Source organism: Suricata suricatta, chromosome 3 (assembly GCF_006229205.1).
Source record: "Suricata suricatta isolate VVHF042 chromosome 3, meerkat_22Aug2017_6uvM2_HiC, whole genome shotgun sequence".
Lineage (NCBI taxonomy): Eukaryota > Metazoa > Chordata > Mammalia > Carnivora > Herpestidae > Suricata > Suricata suricatta.
This window is the reverse complement of record NC_043702.1, coordinates 43,749,993-43,777,068: the sequence shown is the minus strand read 5'-3', so window position 1 is coordinate 43,777,068 and position 27,076 is coordinate 43,749,993. Positions and strand designations below refer to the sequence as shown.

The window sequence follows — 27,076 nt, the reverse complement described above, 5'->3', positions numbered from 1 at the left end:
ACTTTGGGTAATTTTCAGTTGAAAAACATGAGGATAGAAATGCAGAACTACAGTCATACCAGCAAAGGATATAAAAGGATAGATGGGAATGAAGCTATTTAGTGTCTCCAAAATGAGTATGTGGTAGCACACTTCATTTTACTAAATGGCAAGGAAACGTGAGTCTTGTCCAAAAGTAAAACTTCTAGGCTAGAGAGAACTAGTTATCAATATAGTTCTATGGGAACAAGGACAAGAAGACAAATAATTCTACCTAGTGCACTAAAAGGAAATTAAAGAAAGGAGTCTCAAAGAATTGGTCGTGGTAAATCACTCAACTATTTGCCTATCGTGTCCACTACCAATGTCATTGCTTCAATTTTGGATCTATCCATGGTTATGTAGGCTCAAGTTCTTTATCTACAACATGATATTTTTAAAATGAGAGAAAGAGAGAGGAAGAGAGAGAGAGAGTGGGGGAAGGGCAGAGAGAGAAGGAGACACAGAATCCAAAGCAGATTCCAGGCTCTGAGCTATCAGCAAATAGCCCAACCCAGGTCTCAAACTCATGACCTGAGCCAAAGTCAGACGCTTAACCAACTCTACCACCCCAGCACCCACAACATGACATTTTTCAATCATATTTCTAGCTCATCTACACACGTAATGGTATTTGTCCAAATTCTTTTAAAGGGAACACAACTCTCTAAATGTGTTTTCACACATGTAAACTAAATGAACTGATCCATCTCTCCACAAATAGCAAAGAAAATCTGCATTGTGTTTTACAATTGGATTACAATTTACCGTAATTTAGGGTACAATTCTGCTATGGATTTGGTATATTTTTAAGTGAATCCCATCATAGATACATTCTAAAGGGTCTTCCAGTGATTTGAAAGGACATAGAAAATGTCCATAAAAATCAAGTATCTCTTTGGTTTAGAAAAGGAAATCACACAGTGAAGCAGTACAAGGAGGAGACAGAGTTCTCTTCCATGTGTTTCTCATGATGGAGATAATTGATTTTCTTATTGCAATTGTAGAGTGCACTGCTGACATTCACTGGTCTGCTGAGTTCATCACAGCTGGGCTGATGCATCTCTCTCAGGCTGCCTTTTTCACCGAACTGGAGGAGATTTGAATTTTTGGTTGATAATTTGCCACACCCTAATTTTGCCTCATCTTTCCAGTCTCTCTCTTCGTTAAAGGAGAGCCAGATCCATCAGTGCTTTCATGGGTGCAGGTGTTTAGATTTGTGTTAAAGCTCCAAATGTAATCCAGAGAGCAAAATGACATGTCTGTGGGAGCTGGTTAATGTCAGTGGAGCCACAGATGTATGGAAAAGAATAACAAAATACAATAGAAAGGGTGTATGTAATGCCTGAAATAAAGCATAAAAAACATTATTAAAAATAGATCTAATTTTTCACACTGCAAGATGATTTTAATAAAGAAATTTAACAAATTTCAACTATTATTGCCCATCTAAAGCAATAAGATAATAAATATAGATACATGATTTTTTTATGCAAGTGTCAAAGACACCTAAAGAAAATGACTCACATTCTGGCTTAGTTTGAATGCAAGGTCTCTTTTTGTTTGTTTTTGTTTTTGTTTTCATTTTTTAAGTATAGGATGACACAAAGATGTAGGTAACAGTTTTTTCCCCACCATCTTCACTGTGATCCAGTGAAGCAACTTACTTCTTTCCCTTTTAGTTTTTTTTCCCCCTCAAGTGGTGATTCTCCAATCTAAAACCAGAAGACTCACAAGAGGTTGGTCCAACCCGTTCTCTTTTCCTGTCATCAGATGATGTCATCTACACTGGGACATCTCTGTGCTTTTTGTACCTGGGTCTGGGAGGCAAACATACCACTCTCCATCCTTACAGAATAGATATATACCTGGGAATATACATATAACATGTAAATTGAGCAAACACTGAGTAACACGAATTGAGAGAAAGAGAGAGGTGAAGGCAAGTTTAAAGAAGGACCGTTTTGAGCTGGGTCATAGAGAAGTGACTTCTATGAATTGGTGTGAGGTGGAGAGAATTTTCTGGGCACAAGCACATTTAGAAATGGCCACAGTTGAGTTGACATGGAAAAAATAAAATGAATACAGATGACCTTGACTAGAATTGAAGAGCCCAGGTAGAATATACAGGTGATTGATGACTAAGGTGTAAAGAAATATCCTCCTTACTAAAAATATTTTGATACCACAGACAAGGATGTTTTTCTGAAAAACATTTATCAAAGACTTACAGATGGTATTTGCCCCTCTTTCAAATGTGACCCAGAAAATACTCTTTAGATCCAGAACTACATTGAAAAGCTATGTTAATGTGGCCTGGAAATTATACATATGAACATCTAAGTTGAGAAATATTTATATCAATCTAGATTAAATGAGAACTTCTACTGGTACTCTTTTGATATTCCATGAAGTGAGCCCTTTCCCTTCTTGTTTCTTACAAAGTCAAAACATGAAAAAGCTAAATATTTCTCTAGAAAACTCTGTTCTGACTTTCACAAGCAGCATGAAAATTTGAAAGCTCACAAGAAATCACTCTCTGGCTTGCCAAAGACATTTGTGAGTAGAAACATCTATTGATAAGTATCTAACTTTTAAGATGCCTTGCAAACATAGCTCAGATACTTAGTCCTTTGACATTTGCCTGAAACTGAACTTCTAGGACCCAGAGTGGGTGGATGAGAAGGACAAACAGAGGCTTTTCTTTCAGTTAATCTCTTACAGTTCCCTATTTAAATTGTGTGAGGGTGGATTCTGGCAAAATCCCAATATAAAAAACTTCTAGGAAGATAAGATTTGCAAATTAGCCACGCCCAAGAAAAGGGCATCAGGCAATTTCTCAAAATCAAGCAGTCGTTAATGTTGTCAGGGGAAATAAAAAATATATACATTTAGTTCTTTCATGAAAACACAGGGCAGGGCATTTGGACGTGTATTCTTTAAGTTATACAAATCTGTATGTATATGAATAAAATATGTAGCAAACTTGTACACAAACTGACGCACACAAACTCCAGATGTATTCTTTTTCTTACTTTGTGGGTTGTGTCTTCTATAAGGGGGAAAAGACATATTAATCACTTCTTTTACTGCTAAGGGGATGGGTGCTGCTCTCATATTTCAGAAAGGGGCTGGAAAGTGAGGGAAGCCAAACTTTTTCCTATTTAAGGCCAAAGCAAAGGAATCTCAGTGGCTGAGTTTTATGACGGGCCCGGTGCTGAAGGGCAGGGAACATCTGATGGTGCTACTTTGAACTGCTTTTCTTTTCTCCTTTTTGCACAAAGAGTCTCATGTCTGATATTTAGACATGATGAGCTTTGTGCAAAAGGGGACTTGGTTACTTCTTGCTCTGCTTCATCCCACTGTTATTTTGGCACAACAAGAAGGTGAGTAGGTACCGCTTTCAAGAAACTTTATGGGTTTGTTTTTTTTTTGTCTTTACTTCTCCTTATAATCGGTATAAAGGGGAAATTAGTCTCCGAGAAGTTAATTGCATCTGTAAGCTCCCAACTTGGGAACGTAGAACTGACCGTGATGGTGCTTTTTTTACACTTGCTTAGAAAGAATGTTGTCGTTTTTGTATTTAAAAGTTTTCTGGCTGTCTAAGATAAAGATGTTCTTGTACTAACTCATTTTCATGTCAGCAGCACTGGAAACTTTTTAAATGGCTTTAAAAAAGTTCCCTTCCTAGATTGTTAACATCTTGGAATGCTTCCTTAGGCAGTCTGGAAGTTATTGGTCTCTTGTAACACTTTTACACTCTTTTGTATGCTGGAATCTTTGTAAGAATAGAATACTATTGTTTTTTTTCAATAAGATAATGCATTTTAAAGACAGTATGCATTAAGAGTAATCTAGAGGAAAATAGACACTATTAAAGTTATTTCTATAAAATGGCAACAAGCGAGTATCTTCACTGTTCTTTAAATGGATTCAAAGTGCTAAAAATGTTTCATCACTCCTGTATTTATTGTATTCCAAGCACTTACATGGTTGATTAACACGTTTTCTAATAATTTATTGCTAAGGGTCTAGTGTTTTCCACACAACCCACATTTTAACTGCATTTGCATTAATGAAGAGAATATTTAAAAAATGTTTTCGAAAACCTGTTTTCAACAGGAATGTTTGACTTTTCTGCGAACAAGGTAAAAAGATACTGGTACTGTTTGACTTCAAAAAATTGATGTATTTTCTAATAACTGCAAACAATGGTTTTCCTACTGTAATTTCCCCCAAACCACATTTGTTTTCATTATTTGACTATGTGAAAATATTTCTTTCAATTCATATGTTTCTCAGAGTCATGAAAATACTGGATGCATTGGGATGCAAACTTTCACAGAAATATTTAAAAGCTAAACTCAAAGATGTTAGAAGAAATCATTACACATCAAATTTCTATTTGCACATAATGAAAAAGATTTGCATTTTAATCTAGTTTTTGCAAACATGTGTCTGAAAATAGTTTTTGTGTTGAATTCCAATTTTTGATGTCCTTAAAAGTCATATGTAAGTGGGGGAGGGGGCTGGGGGGGACACCCAATGACATTTCTTCAGTTGCGATCAGCCTGTGGCCACGAAAGAAAAGAAACACCCATATGGCTTGTTCCCCTCTGTTCCTCCCCCCCCCACCCCTTATTAGTCTTTTCCCTTTCCTTCCCTCCCTCATCTCTCCACCCCGTTGGCTCTTTTGAACCTCCTCCCCCTTTTCATTCCTTCACTGGCACCCCCCCTGCCTTCCTAGACAAGCCCATGTTTCCTCATGTTTCCTCCTTCTCTTCCTCTAGCGCTCTCTCTCCGGTCCCCATGGGTCCTCCCTGTGCCTTCATCTCTTTTCTTTCTTCTTTCCTCTTGTCTCCTCCCACTTTCTTTCCCTAGGACTCTAATCCTATTTCCTTTTTCATTCTTCTCTCCTCCCTCTTCCCATTGTGTCCCTCCCCAAATCTGCTACAGCTCCCAGTCCTTGGCAAGGTACCAAATGCCTACCACTAGATCCCCAGCTCAATAAAGACATTTACCTTTTTTAAAGTCCTTAAGTTCTACTGATTTCCAGGGGGAGAAATCATAGAGTTGGCATTTATTGGAAAGACTACAATCCTTTCGTGTTTAGTTCAAAATATTGACAAAATATTTGCAGTTGCCCGGTGATGACAATCTTTTATCAGCACTATGTCTGTTTTTCTTCTCCATCCAACCTTAGAGGGGGGAAAAAGTGTTTAATACCTTCATTAGCTCTACATCACACAAGTTCTTTTTATTTTTCCTTTTCTCTTTAGCTACAGAAAATAACCAATGTTACGAAATTTTGCCATTACATTTGTGTGCTTTTAAGCTCAAAAGAAGTTGAGAGGGACTTTGGTCAGCTTATGATTTTTGTTTGTCATGAGAAAAGGTTTAAGTATTTTAAGATAGTGAATACTTCTTGTGTTCCCTATAAGTTTAACAAGAAAATAAAATCCTGCTGGTGGATTAGCTTTGGGGAGGTTACAGAAGGCAACTGAATATACAGCATACTGAGAACAGTGCAATATGGTTCTGGGATATGAGTTTCTTATATCTGTCCTGAGAATCTCAGAGAAAAATAACCCAACCCTAAAGAATACTAACCTTTAGTCTACTCACACATGTTTTCTGGAGCATAAAACACGTCCCTCCCAAAGAATTTTGGTCCTTTTACAAATTTATAAGGTTCTATTTAATTCGTGTATTTTATTCCACCAATGGAGAAATATGGTCTGTTTTATATTTCCTGTAGTTTATAAACATGCCAAATTTTAAGCACAAAGACTCGCCACCTAGTGGCTGACAGTGTTACCATTTACTTGACCAATGCCAACATAAATGTTACACAGCTGGATTCCATATTTTAGAATGAGATTTAAAAATATTACATGTGCGAATTTTAAATATGAAACATTACTTTCCTAAGGAAGTAAGTGTATTACTGATAAAATATTGCCAAACACATACAAACACATGGTAACAATATTCGAGACTGGAAATGAGCTTGAATGTTACAGTCATTTTCAAACTTCCACATGCAACTATTATACGTATATCATATAACTACTTTTTTATACTTGTCAACCTAGTCCTTATTTGACATTAAGTATTTTGGTCACTTATTTGATAGGTGGATCAGTTAATAGATATTATTAAGTAATATTGCTCCATTGGGGTAAGGAGATAAACTTTATTTTAGTTAAAAATGTTCTAATGATTGAGTTTATATTTTGCTACCCAGATAATTCCACTGTGATAATGAACTGTGGGAGTATAATTGTTTTAGGGTTACATAATAAATGCAGTTAAGAGAATCAGTTCCTCATTACAGGTTATGAGAGTCTATTTTCCATTATGCATAAGGAGAGAATTTGTAATCCATCAAGTAACAATCAAGTTTTCTGGTTTGTGTTGTCCCCCAAATTAAACCTATCTAATGAAGAAAATATGGGGTAAAATCAGGAGAAACAATTCTCCCTCTAAGAGGAGAGAATGCATAATCACTCATGTATTTCAGAGTCAGTAATCCTGCAAGGATTTAGTGCTTTAGTTAAGATTCTACAACCAGGAAATGACAGAGTTAAGACAAAGACCAAAATTCTGTTAAATCTTAGGCAATTAAAGAACACAAAACATACATTAAATCTAGAGTATCTGACTTTGCTCATTCTTGTAACTTTGTCATTGAAAGGGAAATATAAAAAATTGTATATTGTTTTAGAAAATATATGAGTGAATGCATTTCTAAATCCTAAAGGAGAAAAAGGTAGATTTTTCTCTGTTTAACACTTGAATTGGTAAATCTATTTTTAAACAAGAGAAACAGAAGTCTCAGTTTTGATGTAACCAGAAATTATCTTCAGTTCTGTGATCATATACATTTTAAGTAAATAAAGTATTGATACAAAGTTTTGTGCTTTTCATTCATGATACCTGGCGTTTCTTACCATCCACAGAATATTCAACATCAGATGATCTAAAGACATATAGGTAATTAGATATTCTGATTAAATTCTGGAATTAAACATCTCACTATCATAAGCAGAAAGAGCAAATCCACTGGAACATTTCTGGGAAAGAAGAAGAGACTGGGATATTGTATCTTTTAACTAATTCAGGTTCCTGGGTTGATGTCTTATCTACAGGCTTATATTAAAAGATTAAGAGCTGGTGGCTGTGAGGTTTCCAGGAGTAGCGTTGAGACCAAATAAAAGAAAAGCCTCTGCTTTACAGACCTACAGAGCCACCCGCCAGACCTTGAGCGGTCACTCAGAGAAGAGTGCCATCTACTGAAACCTCATGGTTTTCATTGCAGAGGACTCTGGTGCAGAGTTCCAAAGGGTTTGTAGCTCAGTCTTTTATTTTGTAACATCAAATGATATCACCGCCTTGAAGTCATTAAAGTGGATTGCTTAAGAGTTAAAGTTTTAAAGATGAAAGATGTTATTGCCTTTGCTGGACATGAAGAACATTTGTAAACTTTCCAGGTCTGCAATAACTTTCTGGAAATGTCTCAGTGGACTGTTTCTTGTAAAACAGTTTTCCCTGGAAAAAAGTTCAGTACCATTGTTTTCCATACTCAAAAAAAAAAAAAAAAAAAAGAAGAAGAAGAAGAAGAAGAAAAAGAAGAAAGAGAGGGAGGTGTAGTATAAAAAAAAAAAAAGTCCAGAGTTTTCAAAAGGGGAAACTTTGCCAGTTTCAGATCAAAATGACAACGGAAAAAATGAGATAGCTACTCTTACACAAATCGTTTGTTAACTGCAGCTTGAGGAGTTACATGAACCACCAGAATGTCTGTCTGTGTCTAATGAAAACACAGCAGAAGTGGATTCCTTTCAGATTAACTAATAAAACCCTTGTATTTTCCATGACTGAGGTCAAGAATTGCCATTTAAAATGTAAATTAATGAACAAAATGAAAAGTTCAAAGAAGAGGGCCAAAGTTAAAATGTCCAAAAGATCTAAAAATCAAAGACAAAGGATCCAGAACCTATTAAAAGTTAAATTTGCTTTGAAAACTTGCGTTGAGAAATTCCTGTTTCAGTGAAATGGCATTTATTTTCTGGAACCTATGCTTTCTATCATAGTTGGTGTGGAGGAGGACAAAAGCAAACATGTTTCTCAAGGTAATTAAAATCAGAGGAACACTCTTTGGAGCTGCAGAGTATGCCCATAACGTTCAAACTTAGAAGGGAAGCTCTAATGACGTTAAGAATTCATTAATATGAAACATTTAGAGAAAATAGATTTTCAGAATCAGTACCTTGGTGAGACATCCTAATTAAGTTTGGGTTTTTTTGTTGTTGTTGTTTTTGTTTTGTTTTTTGCACTGGATACCTAAATCTTATGTTTGTTCCTGTTGTGAGAATCCGGCTTCTCTGTATCCAGTAAAGCCTATGCTGGGTTTCCCACTCACACGTTAATCATGTGGGTGGTCTGTATCCCATTAGGGTGGCCTTGGAGATACATCTCTTTTTCATAAGGTCGGGAGAAAATAAACAACAGAATTGAACTCCAGATGCTATCTTCTTGTTTTGAGACCAGATAGAAAAATATTCTGTAGAAGAATGTTATCCCTTAAAAAAAAAAGACGAAAACCCCACTGTCTTGTGTGACTCTGATTCTTAAGCTTGCAGAGCTTAGAAACCATAATGGGATAGGGCTTTGAAGTTGCCCTTGAAACTACAGGAAGAGGATACAATGCAGGAGTTAAGAGTATCAAATTTAGAGATAACTTTCCCAGGGTCAACTCTTAGCTTTGCTTCTACCATGTAACTTCGGGAAAATTACTGAACTTCTCTGTGTCTCAGATCCCTCAAATGTAAAATGAAGATTATGACAGCACTCACCCATAGGGCCTTCGGGAGGATTAAGTAAAAGAGATGTGCAAAGCACTCAGAAGAGTGCCTACAACATAGGCAACTATACTGCCTAGTATTAGTTTTACTGGCAGTGGAAAATAAAACTACTCTAGGGAATTAAAGCACCCACTGACTTAGTGATAGGGAAAATAAGATATAAAACCTTGGTGATAAGACGTAAAATTTGAAGATGTTTGCCAACTGTAACAAAATAAGTAGAACATATTTTCTTCAGTATTGCTATAATTTGCCACTATAATGCCACTGCTGACTGTTAGATACTTTTAATTCTAATTCTCTAATTATTTTTATTTTTCACAGGACAAAATGTTAATCACCTTAAAGGAAATTTCTATTGGGAGACATACAAATCATATATCTATAAAGAATAAAACAAGGAAACATCTAGAAATGATGATTCAGAAAGCTTTTTGTTTTGTGGGTTTTCTGGTGGGGACAAGAATAATCAGGATCCAGCTTGGCCATGTAAAACATTTTGAAATTGAAGTTATCCACATATATAGGTGTATAGAAATTTCCTTAAAGTTCTTTTTGTTAACTCATCTAACATATTTTAAAATACTCTGGTAGACATAAGCAGCAGAAACATATTTAATAAAAATGTATATTTTCCAGAAAGTATCATGTAAAAGCAAAACATATTTCAGTTGGAAACTATGTAAGGTCTGCATAATCACACTTACAAATATTCAACTTTCTCAAATAACAAGGAAATAATGTTATGATAATTTGCATATCACATCTGTTATTTTTAATTTTCAGATTAAGGAACATCTTTTCCCAGAAAAGAATTCAGTAAGAAGAGAAGAGAAAAAAAAAGAAACCTATCATTGAGGCTAAATTAACATTTTGATTGGATGCTTTGGGACATATTACTTTTACTACAAAAATGGAATTAAGACAAATATAATTTACATTATTTTTTAATCAGAACAATAAAACTCTAGCAAATCAGCATAAATTAATGTTTAAAGAATGGAAACAAAAACACTGAAAAGGAAAGTGTTATGCATATCTAAGAATATTAGATTATGTTATTTTCTGGAGTTCTGAAACAGAGAGCTAAGCAATAAAAGAAGCTAAGAGTGGATTATGTTATTTACTAACTTCATCTTGTTTTATAATTTTGATCCCAATAAGGAGATGGTTTAGTCTAATGCATTAGGTGTGTGGCCACAAATAAATTTATTTGAGGACTGTGCTTTGTAATAAGGAACAGAAACATCAAGTGACGTGAGAGGTGGAGTTTAAAATTAATTACATATTGGAACAGGGAGACTTAGTTTAAGCAATAACAATAAAGGAAGTAATTGGAAAATCTATGACTTGTCCAGTAGAAAAATGAGACTATTTGTCTTTGATTTACCATTTTGAATTTCTAAATCCCATTTTCTAAATGCTGCAAGTGACAAACTACAAAATTTTATTCCTCTTGAAAACAAAACATTCTTTTTTCTGACTCTCCCATGCTTTTCCCAAGACAATTAGACAAAGGTACTAAACCCAAGGGCCCTGAGACATCTGTGTAAGAGGTTTAGCTTCTGGAAGAACATATTGCTAACGGTATTTTTGTCATGCACAGAACAAGAAATTAGAGGACACTGCACAAAAGTCTCCATCCTTTCAACAAAAGTGACTGAGATAGAGCAAGAGAGAAAAGTCTTCCAACCTCGTTTCTATAGAAACTGACTTCAGGAGAGCCACATGCCTTTGAAACAGATGTGAAATAAGTTATAGCAATAAACAAACTGCATTAGTTCTTATTTTCAAACATCTCAACTTTCTTCTTTATCCTTAGAACAATTTCACTTATAGAAAATCAGATGTACACTAAGGTAACATAACTTTTATAATGAGACCTCTGTGTTTTAAAAAGCATAATACAGATGGTTTCTAATAAGATTGGGAAACGAGGCAAAGTAATAATTTTTCTTTAGATACATTGGGCTTAACCCAATTCTAGCAAATTCATTTATACAATTTTAGAGAGTCAAAGATTGTACTTAGTAGTTTACTGAGCAAATGGAAAACACTGTTTCTAGTGATGTGATGATTCTTTCAATGAGACAGAGACACAGGAGGATGAACATACACGGAAACGATGTTAATTTTGGGGAAGATTAAGAACATAAGAAAATATATTTAAAATATGAGATGCTTGACTCTCACTGTAGCTGTTATTATCCTTTGTCTTTAATAAATCATTAGTATTCAATATCTAAGTTTTGTAACATAGGTCCTGTGTTAAATGTAGAAAGATACGACCCAGAGGCAAAGACCTGAAAGAATCATTAGTATAAATTAGTAGTATTTTTTCATTTTTTTCCCCCCCAAGTTTTATTGAAGTATTATTGACAAATAGAATTGTATGTATTTAAAGTGTACAACATGACGATTTGATAAAAACATTCACTCTGAAAAATTACCACAAATAAGTTAACTAATAGTCACTCCACATAGGTACCTTTTGTGTGTGGGGGGGGGGTATAAACACTTAAAATCTGCTCTTTTAGCAAATTTTGATCATACAATACATTATTATTACCTGTAGTCAACATACTGTACACTCATGGTATTTCAAGAAGGCTGGGAGACTGATCCAAATTATTAATGGGGAAATCTTGAGCTAAAACTAATCTTTGGGAATGTGCTTGTAACGTTTAATTTAGAGAAAGTTTTAAAATGTTCTATCTTAAGAATGAGAAGCCAATGCTAAAACTGAAGAATGTGTTTCATGTAATTTTACTAAACAATCTTTCATCTCATTAAAACATTGTTTTTTCTGAAAAATAGTGAACTTAGTTCCTAAATATAAAATGTCAATTCCACTTAAAGAAAAATGAGTTTGGTGCATCTACCCTCTATTATTATCGCTGTTCATAATACTATCAAAATGATTATGCTTATCTTAAGCATGTTTTTCATAACATCATTTAAATAGATCTATTTCATTTGCATTAGGTAAGCATTTTGGTATTCAGCTTTTACGCTCACTAAATGGAAAAGAATGCTCCTCCAGAATCTTGGACAATATTTCTTTCCAATGTTCTCATATATCTGCTTCAAACATGGAGGAAGAACTAAAATAACTTTTTAAAATAAACAGATTCTCACCTTCTTAAAATTGCAATTAAACAAACAAGCTTTTTTTTACTATTGTAGACCACATTGGATAATTGTAACACAGTGAGAACAGATTTTACACTTCCTAAGTTGATCAAGAATATTATGCAAGATCATGAAAGTTGTATCTGCACACAAAAATGGAAAGGGGGAATGGAGGCAATTTCCATATGCTATAGAATCTATAGGTCCTGCATGTATTCTTTTTTGTGCCTGAACTTTTGTTAAACCGGCGAAACCTCTGAGCCCAAAATATTTAGCATGGACCTAAATCATTATTACTTCAGATATGAGAAGATGTAGAAATGGGAACTTATCAAGGTGATCTCCATGCCTGTACGCAATATCCAGATGGAAAAACTTCAGGACCCCCTCAAAGGCCTCTTCTCCACGAGGCAACAAAAAATTCGGTTGTTAAACCACTTGCTTCCTCCCGAGCAGGCCTCTTACAGCAGACATTTTAAAGACCTTGGCTCTGAGAAAATAAAATTTCACTGTTTCACAGAAATATAAATCCTGAACAGTACATCATTTGTTGTTTGTAAAAACTTTTGCAGATGTTTAGAAACTTCTTATTTACTCAAGTACTGGCAAGCTATCATAGTAATCCTCAAGAACTAAAGTTGTATTTAACCACAATCCACAGCAAATGCTTTAAGAATTGAGAGCAGGTTTTGTTTTGGCAATCCCTGAGCTGATTTATTGTTAATGGCTGCTGAAATGTGAGTACCTTACATATAATTAGGAAACAAGTTTAAAACTTTGGTTGAAGTAAATTTTTGACCATTTTAAGCCACAAATACACATGGTCATGATTCATATGTTTCCCTATTATTTTTACTTATTCCTTGCCCATATTTATTTTTTTTAATTATTTATTTTTAGTGGTCTGGAAATCTCTTTACATCCATGTGGGATATACAATATGTTATGTCATACCATGTTGACCTACTAATGCCCAACGGAGTGGCAGTAATATTCAATACATACAATAAGCTTTGCTCAAGCTTTCCCAGGAATTTGGAAGAGTTTTATGAAGCCAGGAGTATCTGTTTTCCCCTGAATTTCCTGATCAGCTTACTAAAATCTAGAAAGTTTTCAGTTAGTGACAAAATCATCATTATAGTTTAATACTCTTATCTTCTGTTAAAGCAAAGGATGGTGGTGACTGGAAAGGCTTGTTTTCAATGACACCATGAATAAACAAATGTTTAAATGCTTGGTGTGATTTCCATGGGTACTAAATTCTTATAATAATTGAAATTAAAACACTTATTGGCCTTAAGGAAAATGTACTATGGTGTGCCATTTTAAAGTTAATAAACAGATTTGTTATCTTAAGCAATCTCTTACCAGTGAGCAAATTATGGAGAGAGAATGTGATGTTCATGGTAATTTAATGTGTGGATTTTTTTTTTTTGCTACAGCATGCTTATAAAAACATAAAACTTTGTTTACTAAAAGGAAGAAATTCTTTGTTTCAAACTATATCCACTTGGTTATTGGAAAATCATGGTAGCGTAACAAAAACCCTATTTCAGCAAAACATAAGATAACATCACACCAACTAACTTATTTTCCAGCTGTTGATGGAGGATGCTCCCACCTTGGTCAGTCCTATGCGGATAGAGATGTCTGGAAGCCAGAACCTTGCCAAATATGCGTCTGTGACTCAGGATCTGTTCTCTGTGATGACATAATATGTGACGAACAAGAATTAGACTGTCCCAACCCAGAGATCCCATTTGGAGAATGTTGTGCAGTTTGCCCACAGCCTCCAACAGCTGTGAGTTTACAAAAAATATCTGTATATCTTCAAGAGTCATACTGTAACACATGAATAGTTTTTATATCATAGGAGCCTGAAAGGAAAAGAAAGTAAGGTCTGCCAAACAATCGTGTTGGTATTATAAGTAAAAGATGAACATTCTAGCTTTAAACCAAGGATTGGATATGATTTGGGATAAGAAATCAATATGCAAATTGGGACACATTTCATGGGAAAGATATTCTTATGTCTTATTTAATCTGTATCTTTTCCATTTATCAGCCTCCTCGCCCTCCTAATGGTATTGGACCTCAAGGCCCTAAGGGAGATCCAGTAAGTAAACATTCTTCAGTGGATTGAAATGAGTTCCTTAAGTAGTTTGCTTTTTTTTCTTCTTCCTCCAACAGACTTTTCGTATTTGAGCTTTCATCATTCAGACCCTTCCTTTACTACCATATATTTAAATAATGACATGAAAGAACTCAAGCTGAGAATCCATAATTGTACATGTGAATATTTAAATTTCCCAAACTTTAATGTCTTCATACTCAATATCAGTTTGAAAAACAAAATATAGGTCAATATACAAAGAAATAAATCACATTGAAATTATTCACATGATTTAGATAAAAGTATGAATTCTCAGGACAATATATATCACATATATTGATTCCTCATCTTATAAGGCAGAGAAGCTACAATTTGGTTATGATTCTGAGTCACTAGGATTTTACACTGTTTTATGGGTTTTTGTCTCTGATTCTTTCAGGGCCCTCCTGGCATTCCTGGGAGAAACGGTGATCCTGGCATTCCAGGGCAGCCGGGTTCCCCTGGTTCTCCCGGCCCCCCTGGAATCTGTGAATCATGCCCTACTGGTCCTCAGGTAATAAATTCCTGGACAACCCCCCTCCTTTAAAACTACTTACTTCATTTTCTTCAGTCTATGTTGCATCTTACTTTTGTGGCTTCCTTACATCTATTCTCTGACTTTATGTATTTAACAAATTCTTTTCAGTGCTTATAAGTGAGCACTAAAATAAAAATATGAGTATTTTAAGTGCTTTATAGATTGTATTTTTCCTCAGAATGTCAATGCTGCTGCTATTATCTTTGCAAAATTTCCCAACTTCTCAGCAGGCATATAATATATTACTATGATGGTGAAATGAGCCATTAACTTCCAAAATAATTAACCTGGAATATTTAGGAGTTGCTGCAACTGTGCCTTATTCTATTCATAACCCAATGGTGAAGCCTCTGAAAGCCTGGACAAAAAGCACCTGAAGAGCTGCAAACACTTCTTGTTGACTTCAAGTCAACAGGATTATTCAAGCCTATGCAGCTACTCTTGCCAAGCCTTCAGAGAACATCCTGCTCCTCCTAAAATACATGGCAACCAACTAACTCTGCATGTAAAGCAACTCACCAAAACAAAGAAATAAGACAAAATGTCTGCTACACCAGGTTAGGAGAAATAAGAAACCACATATGCACAAATCACCCTGAGTGTAAAAATATGCTGTTCAGAATTCAATTCAACAGAATGCAAAGCATACCATCTAATTTATTCTTATCCTGGTAAGCCATTTATAGGCCTGGAATTCAAAACAAAATAATCTGCAAAGAAATCCAATAAGCAAATGAGCTTTTCTCTTATTCTTGTGCCTATTTTCTATGGGGATGTTTACTTGGGGAGGGGGGAATTTGATAGGCATGTAAACCAAAACCAGGGGACACAAATTTTACTTGCATCATTAAATGTTGGTAAAGTTATTTGACTTCTTCATTTTTTCTGCTCAAAATGAGATGAGACTATATAATCTCAAAGCTCTTTCAACTTCAAATAGTGTATGATGCTTTTTCTAATGCTGCAGATATCACTTAGAAATAATAATTTGAGTAAGATTATATAGGAACAAATTGTTTGAGATTAACCCTGCAAAGAATTAATTGAAAGATTTGTGCATCACATAAGCAAGTATTTCCGTAGGGTATCTACTATATGAAGCTACAGACAGGATAAACAAGATAATTAAATAATACATACCACATCCTCTGGCTTGCAAAAACATTTTATCAGTGAATAGATGCTACGTGCACCTCTTCTAAATGTTTTTGGAAAGAACTATGGTCTATGTATCAAAATGATCATCTCTCTCTGTTCTCTTTGCTGCAGAACTATTCTCCTCAGTTTGAATCATACGACGTCAAGTCTGGAGTAGGAGGACTTGGAGTCGGAGGCTACCCTGGGCCAGCAGTATGTACAAATGTTTCTCAGCATTTTATAGCATTATTTAGCTTCCAGTTTGTTAATACTTGAATGGTTGTTTTTCTAGTAATATGGTATTACTGCATACTTATACAAAATACCTTATTTTTCATTAAGGCTGAGAATGCACATGGTAGGATTCTCATGATCCTTCTATAAACTCGTTTTTTGCTCACCCCCTTTCATCTCATGCCTGTTTTGTCACCCTTCCTTCTTTACAAAAACACCCCTACCAGGGGCCCACTTGCCTTCATGGTTAGGTCTCACACTCATCTATTCCCTAATTTTAACCAAATTTTGTTATTTTTCCTTTCATTTTCCCTTTTTCTCTCTAAGTTGTTCAGAATCTCTTTTTATGAGCTTTCATCAGTTAAGTGCTCCCTTCTAGATGACAATCCGAGTGACGAATTGTCCAGTGTTACAATCTGCCTCACCTCAAACCTTAAAATTGAATACAAATGTTTCCACAATTTATTGAGTCTAAGTTCTTCTATTATAATTGGTAGCTATTTGCATTTTACCTAAAGGGTTTCCCTGAATGTAAATGACCTGGAGTTCTAATAGAAGAAAATAGAAAAAAAAAATCATTGAAACCTGGGCACCTCCACATGATGCATTGTGTCCCAGGTAAATGACCCTTACTGTAGAACAGACTGTCAGGAAAGGTGACATGGGGAAGATTATGGCTTCCCCGCCAGTAAGAGGCATATAAGTGTAAATGAAGCATGACATTGGATTCTCAGAGATTATGGACAGTTGCCCCCAGATCATTAGACACCGCATCTGTGACTTCCAAACCTAGAGAAGACAAAATGTTAACAAATATATCCAAAATGGCCAGTTTGGAAAGACCCTTAAAATTGATGTAAATTATAAAAAGATAACTTTACAAATCTCTAAATTTGGGGGGGATGTGATTTTTTTGTTTGTTTTTAAAGCCAGAAGGAGGCCTGTATTTTTTAAGTTTTTATTTATTTATTTTTGAGAAAGGGAGAGAGAGAGAACACAAGTGGGAGAGGGGCAGAGAGAGAGAGAGAGAGAGGGAGACACAGAATCCAAAGTAGGCTCTAAGCTCTGAAGTGACAGCAGAGAGCCCAATGCGGGGCTTGAAATAATAAATTATTAGATCATGACCTGAGCTGAAATTGGACTTTTAATCAACTGAGTAATTCAGATGCCCCAAGATAAAGAACTACATTAACAATATAAATATCTGGTCTTGCTCAAGTTTCATTCAAACTATGAATCCTATTTTTTAATCTTATATATAGTTTTTACTAAAAACTAAAAAGAAAACACTATTTATTAACATTCCAGAAAAGAAGTTACAAGAGAAAATGTAATTATAACATGTAGTTTTATATCATTATTGTCAGTATTTAAAAACATCATGCTACAAAACTGAAGATTTTCTAGTTTATTCTGTATTCCTGACCAATGATAAATTGAGTGGATATAATTGTAATGTATCATTGTCCCATGTATGATGATTCTCATATGGACATCTAGATCTGCATGTCAACATAATTCAGTAATGTAGTTAAGAACTTCTGGGTTGATTTACATCATCATTTTTAGAAACTTTGATTTACAGCTTACAGGTAAATATTTTTTCACAGGGAGTTGGGCTGGCAGACAAAAAAAAAAAAAAAAGAGAGAGAAAAAAAAAAAGATTCTTTCACCAGTACCAGTTTCATCCTAATATTACAGAGACTCTTAACATTTTGCATGAATTTTCCAGATTTTGAATTCGTTTTGGGGGGATTACCAATAATTTTTACTGATTCTGTGAAAATTCCATTAGAGTTTTAGTGATATATTCACTGTATATCTAATAAAATTAATCATATCCTTGAATAGTTACCATATAAAGAGGTATGTTTTTCTTATTGCTTTAAAATTTTTTTAACGTTTTTATTTATTATTGAGAGACAGAGAGAGACATAGTATGAGAATGGGAGGGACAGAGAGAAGGGGAGACACAGAATCTGGAGGAGACTCCAGGCTCTGAGCTGTCAGCACAGAGCCCAACGTGGGGTTCAAACTCACAAACCGTGAAATCATGACCTGAGCCAAAGTAGGACGTTTAACTGACTGAGCTACCCAGGTGCCCCAATTCTCATTGTTCTAAATGTCAGTGTCATTTCTAAACAGAGGCATCTCTTTGATGTCTGAATAAAGTGTATTTCAGATGCATTTATTATGTATTTATCCTTCAAATTTACATTCCAGGGTCCCCCTGGTCCTCCTGGTCCCCCTGGTACATCTGGTCATCCTGGCTCCCCAGTAAGTACAGCCATTAGTGGCGCTTTCTTTTTTTCATGCATATTATATAAATCAAGGTAACATGGATCTTGCTGTAATTTCTCCATTCCAGCATGCATAATCACAATTCAGTAGAGAAACCACAAGCAAAAACTATCATTTCTTCAAAGACGTTGAAATTCCTTATGTAATTCCTTTCTACCAATAACTATGAGCAATTAAAACTTTGGTAAAATTAAGCCATAGGCTTTTCAAAACCAGAAGGAGAACTATATATTTTTTAAAGTTTGTTTATTTATTTATTTTTGAGAGAGAGAGAAACATTGGCTTGATGTGCATGTGATGTGGCTCCAAGTTCAAAACAATTCAATTTCAGTGAAATGGAGTGGATAGAATGGAATAAATTTGCTTTATTCTGATCTGAAAATTTTTGGTTTCAGTATTTATAAATTGGAATAAAATTCACTGACTGCATTCACGAATCCTGATTTCATACTGTCTCCAAGATATAAATGCCTGGTATGAATATTATATTACTTTTAAAATATTTACACATTATTCTACCCACTAGGGTTCTCCAGGATACCAAGGTCCCCCTGGTGAACCTGGGCAAGCTGGTCCTGCAGTAAGTAACATTTAAAAAATTGACAGTTCTATATAGAAATCATTTTCATTTTCTGAAACATAATCACAAGTCCTAAAATGTATAGGCTAAATTGAAGCCCAAATTTTAAAATAATAACTAATATTTTTTATGATAGTTGAACTGGTTTCAAAGATCTTTTAGACTCATTTAATGGTTTATATTTCTTAGAGACACAGACATTTGCTATTTAACCTAGGAATTCGCTGGCTACTCAGCCACCACAATAGTTCACGTCCTAGTGTGGATGCAAATCCTCTTTCTCTTAAATATAGATTTGATTTTCCTGTAGCCACTCAGTTCACCTTCCTATCTACTCTTCTGACATACAATTTTTGAAACTTAATTTAACAGAAATAAACATAATCTAACAGAGCCCTCTAAAAAAAACTTACTGTATAAACAAGCAAGTAAGATGAAGTTGGTTTAATATTTCAAAATATTTGGAAATACCTAGATATCAAAAATTCAATATCTTACAAAATGTAAAAGTGCATATGGGTTTAAAAATATTCACAAGTGATGTAAAATCTAGATACATGATAGTTTTAAATCTTATTAAGAATAAGTTCATTAAAGAGTAAAAACTTGATATAATATAGGCATAATATTAACTCAATGTGTCTTTTTCAAAATGAAAAATGTTGAGAGTATTTTCTAAAAGGAGATACCTTTGAGGAAAACAAATAATATATAACTATAAACTATCATAACAGAAGAACCTACAGATATATTTGTATTTTATTTTCTTATTTTCAGGGTCCCCCAGGACCCCCTGGTGCTATAGGCCCATCTGGTCCTGCTGGAAAAGATGTAAGTGTTTAAAGATTGAATGGGGAAATGGCAAAATTCAAGTTGGAATATTTTAAGTGGCATATATTGTATACTAGACTCAGAAAACCCTCACTCAAAAAATCATTGCTAATTCTAATGGCATATTAATTTTTGAATGTGTGCTATTTATATAGCTATATATACACATTAGTTTTTGAATTCCAAACTAACAGAACCCCTACCTGTGCTTCTTCGCTGTCAAGAAGACCCATCCAGTGAATATATCACTTAGCTGGAGGAGAAACAAATATTTTCTTCTGCCTCTTGTAATGGACCAACTGATAGCAATACTTTATGAACATGGAAACTTAAAAGCACCTTCAATATTGTGCCATTCTTCCATTCCCACTTAATTTCCAATGGCAATTTTTTCTCGGTGGATTGGGAGAATGTCGGAATATTTCAAGGAAGAGTAATGCCTGCATTATTCACAAGTTCATATGGAGATGGAAGAAGCCTTCCCCTTTCCTTCTACTAGGAAAGCTGTCCTCACAACTATAGGCTTAGCTTCACTTTCATGAGGCTTTGGGGAGAAAAAAGCTAAGTAATTGGTTTTCTAATTGGCTTCAGTGTGTTTACTCTTACACAAGTACCTATGTGTTTTTTTATTTCTCCACCTAGGGGGAATCCGGAAGACCTGGGCGACCTGGAGAGCGAGGGTTGCCGGGACCTCCAGTAAGTCTTCAGCATCTAAAGAACTAGTTGGCGTATCACAATGATCTCTGCTTGAAAATTATCAATAATTAAATGGAATTAAACTTAAAAATAGAAGACATTTTACTGTTTTCTTGTGATTCTATTTGCTAATTCATTAATATCTTCTATTCCTTATTTTTAGGGTATGAAGGGTCCAGCTGGCATGCCTGGATTCCCTGGTATGAAAGGACATAGAGTAAGTAGAGTTTCTAAATTGACTATAAGCTGTTTCATTTAGCTATGTTTACTTGCCTAACCAATTTTATTGGGCAATTGAGTATGTGTCAATATATATATATTTTGACAATCAGTTGATTTGAGTTTTTAAGTCTATCAACTTTGTTGAGAAAACCAACTAATTATTTTACAGATAGTAATTAGATTGATTTTAAATGTGTGAAAAGGCTTGGGAAAGAAATATTTAATTTTCTTATCACCACTGTCAGAAAAAAATGAAAATATATTATTGAGAACTATACGTTATTCATGGACTTAGTCAATGTGATTTACAATTGGCTCAAGCAAATTTATTCTATGCAAACATTAGGTAGATTTAACCAACCGACTCCCAAATGTAACAACTTAGTAGAAATAAAATCATGAAGCTGATATTTGCTATAGTTAAGGAAACTTCCTAATTGAACTAATCGCTAATTAGTTCAGATTTTTTACTATAAAATCAATGTCAAATGTCTTCAATCCATTTAAAAGAGCTTTAAATTATTTATGTCAGTGTTGAAAATATGCTGTGTGGTAAAAACTAGATATAAAAAATTCAATGTAAACTTTTCAGCCATCCTGGATAGCTAACAGCTAACAGCTATAGCTAAATATTTTTACTATTTTTAAACATTTTCTAGGGCTTTGACGGACGAAATGGAGAAAAGGGTGAAACAGGTGCTCCTGGATTAAAGGTAAATCAAAACAAAATCACACTTTCATAAGAAAATTCATTTAAATGTTATAGCTATAATTAAGATTTATATTTTGGGGTTAACTTTTTTTTAATTTACCAGAATTTTTTATTTTAGGAGCTAAACAACAGTGACTAGTTCAGATGGTCTATTCAAGCTTCCATGAAAGCTGATACCTTGATTGTCTAGATTAGAAATGATTATGCATCTCTGTAACTCATTGATTACTTCTGTTTCATCCTCAAGTTTTCAAAATGCAGATTGAGATTTATGATAAATAGAAAGCTAACAAAAATTTGATGCTGCTAAAACATACATCTTTTTCTTAGGTTCTGTAATAGGCTTCCTAATACACTGTGCTTAAAAAACTATAAATTGCTCTCCCTGTCCTACAAAATGGTAACACATTTTACATGTTTCCAGGGTGAAAATGGCCTGCCTGGTGAAAACGGAGCTCCTGGACCCATGGTAATTGTATTTCTCATGTAATTTTAAGTTTTGTTTTCTTAGCCTCCATCTAAAACAAAACTTGCCTTGCTCTTTCCCCAGCTGTTCTTACACAAGTCAGGTTTAAAGAGCAACCATTCTTTCCATTTTATTCTATAGGGTCCAAGAGGAGCTCCTGGCGAGAGAGGACGGCCGGGACTTCCTGGCGCCGCAGTGAGTACAGCCGCCCACCTTGTACAGTTCCATCCCGCAGTCACAGACGAGGGTCACAGCTAAGTTTCCAGGCTGTGACAATCTTCAGGAAAATCTTTTCTATAAAATGGCATTTAAAGATGCCGTCGTAAGACTTCAGCCTTAATGGTAGAGGAACAAATAAAGGTTTTCTAGTTATTAACTCTTTTGAAAAAAGATTTGTGTTAACTTCGTTTGCATTGTTAGAACCATTAATTCGCATTCAGTTCTGTTAAATGCAGAATCCAGTTCTTCCACATCAGATCATTTCCATGTGCACTAGAATTTTAATAATTTGACGCTAAAAATATATAATTGATAAGCAGATTTGAATACACTGAAGGAAAAGTCAACTAACTCAGTGGAGTCAGAATTTTAGTCAGAACATTACTTGTGACTAGCTTTTCAGAATTATCAAGATATTTGAGACAAAATTCTCTTTTTAGGGGGCTCGAGGTAATGATGGTGCTCGTGGAAGTGATGGACAACCAGTAAGTAACTTTTCTTAAAAATTTTTTTTAATGTTTATTTCTTTTTGAGAGTCAGAGAGAGGCTGGAGGAGGAGGAGGAGTGTGAGAGAGACACAAGATCTGAAGCAGGCTCTGCATTGACAGCAGAGAGCCTGATGCAGGGCTTGAACTCATGAACCGTGAGATCATGACCAGGGCCAGTCAGGAACTTGACCAACTGAGCCACCCAGTCGCCCCAAGTAACTTTTGATCTAATCCTAAGTTGCTTCAGGGTAATGACCGATTACATGGTATGGAATGTTGGAGTAACATGAACTACAGACTCAAAATTCCACAGTTCTTATAAACATTTCATTCAAACTGAAACTAAGTCTATAAACAAAATCTAGACACAATCTACAGAGAATGAATTCATAAATAGAATTCTGATACTCCCTGTTACACTTGGCCAATTACTAACATCAGTATAGTGCTTACAGTGTCAGTTAATAGCCAGTACTAGACATGACAATTAAAAGGGCCCTGAAAAATTCCTAATACTGTTACCTCTATTTTATAAACAAGAGTAGGAGAGCTGAAAAATAAGTAAATTGCACAAAGTCACAGAATTTGCAGCAGAAGGATTTTACTCTCTCTTTATTTTACTACATTGTTTCTCCACATAATACTCATCCATGAATGATAAATAATATTTTATCTGCATAATAGTCTTGTGTATTGTGCATTGCTAACTTATTATTTACTAGTTCATGTAGTGTTAACTTTTGTTTACTTAAGAGCTCTTGAAATTTTATTTAATTTTTTTCAGGGCCCCCCTGGTCCCCCTGGAACTGCAGGATTCCCTGGTTCCCCTGGTGCTAAGGTAAACCTGTATGTCTATAATGGAACATCAACTAGATCTTGGGGAGTACAACAGAAAATCATTGGATTGCTTCTTGAAAATAATATTTTCATTGTTACCTATCAAGTAGATATATTTTTACCTATTCAACTTTTTAAAGCCCTGTTTTTTTATTCCAAAAAGCCATCAACTATTCTGATATTTCTTCTTACGCCTTTTCTCTTTCCCCAGTCTCTTACTGAAAAGCAGATAACACAGTCACACACATAGTTACCATTTTTGTCTACTTTTGTGATTAAGGATACTTTGATTGTGATTAAGTATATAGTCTTACTACTCCAACTTTTGGGAGATGGGTTCGAACTAGCTTAGTGATAAAAAATGGCAAGAGAAACTGACTACTTAGGGTTTTATCCCTTAGGGTGAAGTTGGACCTGCAGGATCTCCTGGTTCAAGTGGCTCCCCTGGACAAAGAGGAGAACCAGGACCTCAGGGACATGCTGGTGCTCCAGGTCCTCCTGTAAGTAACAACTACAGCCATAGTGAATTGTTGCTACTCTTATTTTGTGAAACCCAGAAATGTTACTGTCAATTAAGATGTTTTTTTAAAAAAATGTTGCTTGGTCCTCTGAAATGACTCTACTGTGGTAAATATTGATTATGTCAGTGCTAAAAATCATGTATTTTGAGGTTTATCCTCTTCTAGATTTATGAATTATCCATTTATGTGACCGACCAAGTGAAGTTAAGGATGTCTAGTTATCAGATACTTCAAAGAATGTGCCTCAATGAATCACCAATTACAGAAATTCAGAGAAAAAGCAGTATTAAAAACCTTTTCTATTTATTATTTAATAATTTAGACCAAGTGCATATGATCTTTAATTTATTCAGATAATGATAATCCTTTTGCCTACATTTTATGTGTTGTTCTATAGTTGGAGGAATCACCAAATCTCTATAAAGCACAACACCCACCAATATATGTACTTTATAAACACATATTCACTCTTTGCATTATTTTTAATATGCTCTTTTTTGCCTCTAGGGCCCTCCTGGGACCAATGGTAGTCCTGGTGGTAAAGGTGAAATGGTAAGATGCCCTCACACCTCACTCTCATTTCATCCACACACATTATTGGCTTCCCTTGCATTTTGCATGACAAGACACTTGTGATGTTGAAGTTAGCTACTCAGAAAAGAAAGTTCGCATTTGACTAATATTAGTGTCCCTGGGCTATTTTTAGGGTCCTGCTGGCATCCCTGGAGCTCCCGGACTGATAGGAGCCCGGGGTCCCCCTGGACCATCTGGTACCAACGGTGCTCCTGGGCAGAGAGGTGCTGCAGTAAGTTGCCCATTTTCCTTCATTGCCTGACAGGTGTGGTTTAATTTCTCCAACAAAAATATAAACAGCAGACTTTTTGTACTTGTTCAGCTGAATTTACATTGGTCATTCTGGTTTTATAATTGGATCAGCTGCTGCTGATTATTTTAGTGTACCCTCCCTGTTTGTACAGCAAGATTTTGTTTCATTTAGGGTGAACCTGGTAAAAATGGTGCCAAAGGAGAGCCAGGGCCACGTGGTGAACGTGTAAGTATTTCCCCCAACGGAATTGGTCATTTCTCATTTCGGGTGAAAATTGGGCAACCGAATCATTCCTTTGTTGACATCCTTTCTTAGGGTGAAGCTGGTTCTCCAGGCATCCCAGGGCCTAAAGGTGAAGACGGCAAAGATGGTTCCCCTGGAGAACCTGGTGCAAATGGACTTCCAGGAGCTGCAGGAGAAAGGGTATGTTTCCCATGAACATCTAAAAGGAGAACAACATCACCATCATCCACACAGAGCTCCGCCTTCACGGGGAGACAACTGTGATGTTTCTTGAGTATCCTATCCCAAATACTAGTTTTGAAGCATTATATAATATGGGAATATATTGTTAATCAAAAATTAAGAAAGAATTTTAGTGCTTTAAGCTGAAACATGTACCTGTCACAATTTCCAGGGTGCTCCTGGGTTCCGAGGACCTGCTGGAGCAAACGGCCTTCCAGGAGAAAAGGTAGATAATTAATTTTATATTTTGCAAATGCTGGCACTACAACTGGTTATATTCTTCCATACAGTTCCCCATTAATCAAAATCTAAATATCTGAAAGAAATATATTGGAGTTTAAAAATAATAATAATTCCCAATATAAAGCAGTGATTTCAGCCCCTGCTCAGCCATTCTAACTTTGTAACTAAAGCAAATCACTTAACTTCTATGGGAGCCTTGAGCCTATCTGAGAATTATTTGTTTCAGCATAATTACAAGAATAAGATAAATTAAAATGCCTGAAAGTTCTTTGAAAACCCTATACAAATACGATTTTATAGCATCAAAGATATTTGACTTTATATGCAAGGAAATACATTGTTATTACCCACTGAATATTGCTGCCATGTGATGTTCATCAAGTTGCCTCAGAATATTCCCAATATGATCATCCCAGCTAAGAGATAACAGTGATTTTATACAGGGCCCGTGAGCAACACACCAACTCTCTTTATGAGACAAAAGGAAGTATTCTAGTTATAACCTAAGTATGGTCAATGTCTAGGTCAATGAAGTTTCTTTAACATAGTTGTTGATTTATTTTACCTCTTAGGGCCCCGCTGGGGAGCGTGGTGGCCCAGGCCCTGCAGGGCCCAGAGGAGCTCCTGGAGAACCTGGCCGAGATGGTGTCCCTGGAGGTCCAGGAATAAGGGTACAGAGAAACACTTGTTTGATTGACACTGCCATTTAGTAAGAAGAAAGGCAAATAAAGGATTAAAGGCAGATTAAAGCATACTATACTTTCTAAAAATATTTTTTATAGTTTAATTATTTTTGAGATGGAGAGAGACAGAGACAGAGCGAGGGAGGAGCGGAGAGAGAGGGAGACACAGAATCTGAAACAGGCTTCAGGCTCTGAGCTGTCAGCACAGAACCTGATGCGGGGCTCAAGCTCACAAACCGTGAGACTGTGACCTAAGCCGAAGTCGGACATTATTAAGTGTTAAGCCACCCAGGCGCCCCAGCAGACTCTACTTTTATAGCCTCAAAACAAAGTAAAATACTCTTAAGATAACTTAAGATTAGAATTGATTGAAGAAAAATGGAAAATAGAACACTTGACTGAGCCACTTAATATGCAGAAAAATGTGTGCAAATAGAAAGCTATCTATGAAATCTCAGAGTTTTACAGATGGCTGTTTATTTTTTAATTATCCTTTTAAAATCACCTGACTGGCTGACTTCAATTTAGGGCATGCCCGGAAGCCCAGGAGGACCAGGCAGTGATGGAAAACCAGGACCTCCCGTATGTACATTTTATTATTTATTAATCACTCATCCCAGTGAACAATGGGATGCACAGTTTGGCCTAGCCTTGATGTATATTGTAGAGCCTTGATATTTATATTGTATATTTTGATAAGATCTTTATCAAACCTCTGTTAATATAATTCTTTTCTCATTAGGGAAGTCAAGGAGAAAGTGGCCGTCCAGGTCCTCCAGGCCCATCTGGTCCCCGAGGTCAGCCTGGCGTCATGGGTTTCCCTGGTCCTAAAGGAAATGATGTGAGTTCCTTCCTTTATTTTTTCAATAAATATTTGACGGGAAGGTTTTTACTTTCCATATGGGAGTGTG

The 27,076-nt window shown here is 35.4% G+C and overlaps 1 protein-coding gene across 1 annotated transcript in view; it reads left to right on the top strand.

Moving 5' to 3' along the window:
* The first annotated feature begins 3,228 nt into the window (after positions 1-3,228).
* COL3A1 (collagen type III alpha 1 chain) overlaps positions 3,229-27,076 on the top strand; it is a 41,076-nt gene continuing 17,228 nt past the window's right edge. Inside the window, exons 1-24 of the mRNA XM_029934266.1 lie at positions 3,229-3,404; positions 13,613-13,815; positions 14,080-14,130; positions 14,567-14,680; positions 15,974-16,054; positions 18,299-18,352; positions 18,903-18,956; positions 19,734-19,787; positions 20,430-20,483; positions 20,647-20,700; positions 21,365-21,418; positions 21,842-21,886; positions 22,025-22,078; positions 22,543-22,587; positions 23,375-23,428; positions 23,829-23,927; positions 24,456-24,500; positions 24,655-24,753; positions 24,946-24,999; positions 25,090-25,197; positions 25,412-25,465; positions 26,055-26,153; positions 26,694-26,747; positions 26,908-27,006. Of these exons, the coding sequence (XP_029790126.1) occupies positions 3,326-3,404; positions 13,613-13,815; positions 14,080-14,130; positions 14,567-14,680; positions 15,974-16,054; positions 18,299-18,352; positions 18,903-18,956; positions 19,734-19,787; positions 20,430-20,483; positions 20,647-20,700; positions 21,365-21,418; positions 21,842-21,886; positions 22,025-22,078; positions 22,543-22,587; positions 23,375-23,428; positions 23,829-23,927; positions 24,456-24,500; positions 24,655-24,753; positions 24,946-24,999; positions 25,090-25,197; positions 25,412-25,465; positions 26,055-26,153; positions 26,694-26,747; positions 26,908-27,006 (1,761 nt within the window). The 5' untranslated portion in view covers positions 3,229-3,325. The remainder of the gene's footprint in view (positions 3,405-13,612; positions 13,816-14,079; positions 14,131-14,566; positions 14,681-15,973; positions 16,055-18,298; positions 18,353-18,902; positions 18,957-19,733; positions 19,788-20,429; positions 20,484-20,646; positions 20,701-21,364; positions 21,419-21,841; positions 21,887-22,024; positions 22,079-22,542; positions 22,588-23,374; positions 23,429-23,828; positions 23,928-24,455; positions 24,501-24,654; positions 24,754-24,945; positions 25,000-25,089; positions 25,198-25,411; positions 25,466-26,054; positions 26,154-26,693; positions 26,748-26,907; positions 27,007-27,076) is intronic.